The 1,132-nt window shown below is 60.1% G+C and overlaps 1 protein-coding gene across 1 annotated transcript in view; it reads right to left on the reverse strand.

The window, feature by feature from the left end:
* Positions 1 to 1,132, reverse strand: part of ABHD8 (abhydrolase domain containing 8) — a gene marked incomplete at its 5' end in the record, with an annotated part of 1,572 nt that overhangs the window by 171 nt on the left and 269 nt on the right. The window contains 4 exon segments of the mRNA XM_009866357.1: positions 85 to 301; positions 453 to 477; positions 480 to 604; positions 1,047 to 1,132. The exon segment at positions 1,047 to 1,132 is cut by the window's right edge and continues 12 nt beyond it. Of these exon segments, the coding sequence (XP_009864659.1) occupies positions 85 to 301; positions 453 to 477; positions 480 to 604; positions 1,047 to 1,132 (453 nt within the window).

The raw sequence follows: 1,132 nt of genomic DNA on the forward strand, positions 1-1,132 counted from the left end.
GCGCCAGGGCACCCCCCCTGCCCACGTCACTACGTGCTGACAAGCAGACCCCAGCCCTCTCGCCCAGCCTTGCTTGGTCCCTACCTCAGCCATTCGCTGGTCTTCCTCCACCGGGACGAACTTGTCGTGCATGCCGTGGACCAGGAGCACGGGCACGGCCAGCTCGGCGTGGTAAACCTCATCGCCCTCTGGCCAGTACTGCCCGCTCATCATGGCACGCAGCACGAAGGAGGACACGTTGAAGGCGTTGCCTTCCTTCAGCAGCTGCTTCTCTTTGGCACCTTGGCGAGCAAAGCCAGCCCTGTGGGATGGAGCAACATGGATGGAGGGTTAGCCCAGTGGGGCGGAAGCGTGGAGGGATGCTGCTGGCAGGACACGATGTCCCTGCTCATGGTGGCTGGAAGCCAGGTTGGAAGAGGACAACCCTCCCCAGCGCCGCGGCGGCCACTCACTTGAGGAAGCTCCAGGCCAGGCACAAAATGTGGGCATGTTGAAGATGGAGCAGAGGCTGGGCTCCAGCGCCGTCGGGCCACCTCCGTTGATCATGATAACCTTATGGACCAGCTCCGGGTACTCGTGGGCGAGGAAGGTGCAGAAAGACACCCTGCGGGGAGAGACAGACGTGGGGGCCACGCTCTGACCCTGTAGAGCAAAGCAGGGTGCTGGGACTCGCTTGGGTGCCCACCAGCTTGGACCAGCCTTGTCCTGATCTAATCCTGCCGAGTTTGGGGCCTGTCTCCAGCTCTCTCTCCTCCCAGCCCTGCTCTTTCGCACCGCTTAGTCCCCATCTAATTGACTTTCTTGGGCTTACTCTATTTATAGGCTGTGCTCTGCCAGCTTCCCAGCCGGAGGACGGGCTCTGGGATTAGCTGGACCCAGGAATGGACAACGAGAGGATGTAGGAGATCAGAGCTGAGGGATAAATTCAGAAACCCCACACCCCTCCTCTTCTTCACAGCCCTCAAAGTGTGGTTTTTCTTGGGCACTTGCTGCCAAAGAGAGAACAGGGACCGTCCCTTCCCTCCTGGGCTCCTCCTGTCCCTTACCCGTAGGAGTGTCCTATCAAGATATTCCTCTTCTTCGCGTAGCGCTTGAAGATGGCCCTCATGTCCTCCGCCAGCGCGTAGAAGGT

This window comes from Apaloderma vittatum, unplaced genomic scaffold (assembly GCF_000703405.1).
Source record: "Apaloderma vittatum isolate BGI_N311 unplaced genomic scaffold, ASM70340v1 scaffold26233, whole genome shotgun sequence".
Classification (NCBI taxonomy): Eukaryota; Metazoa; Chordata; class Aves; order Trogoniformes; family Trogonidae; genus Apaloderma; species Apaloderma vittatum.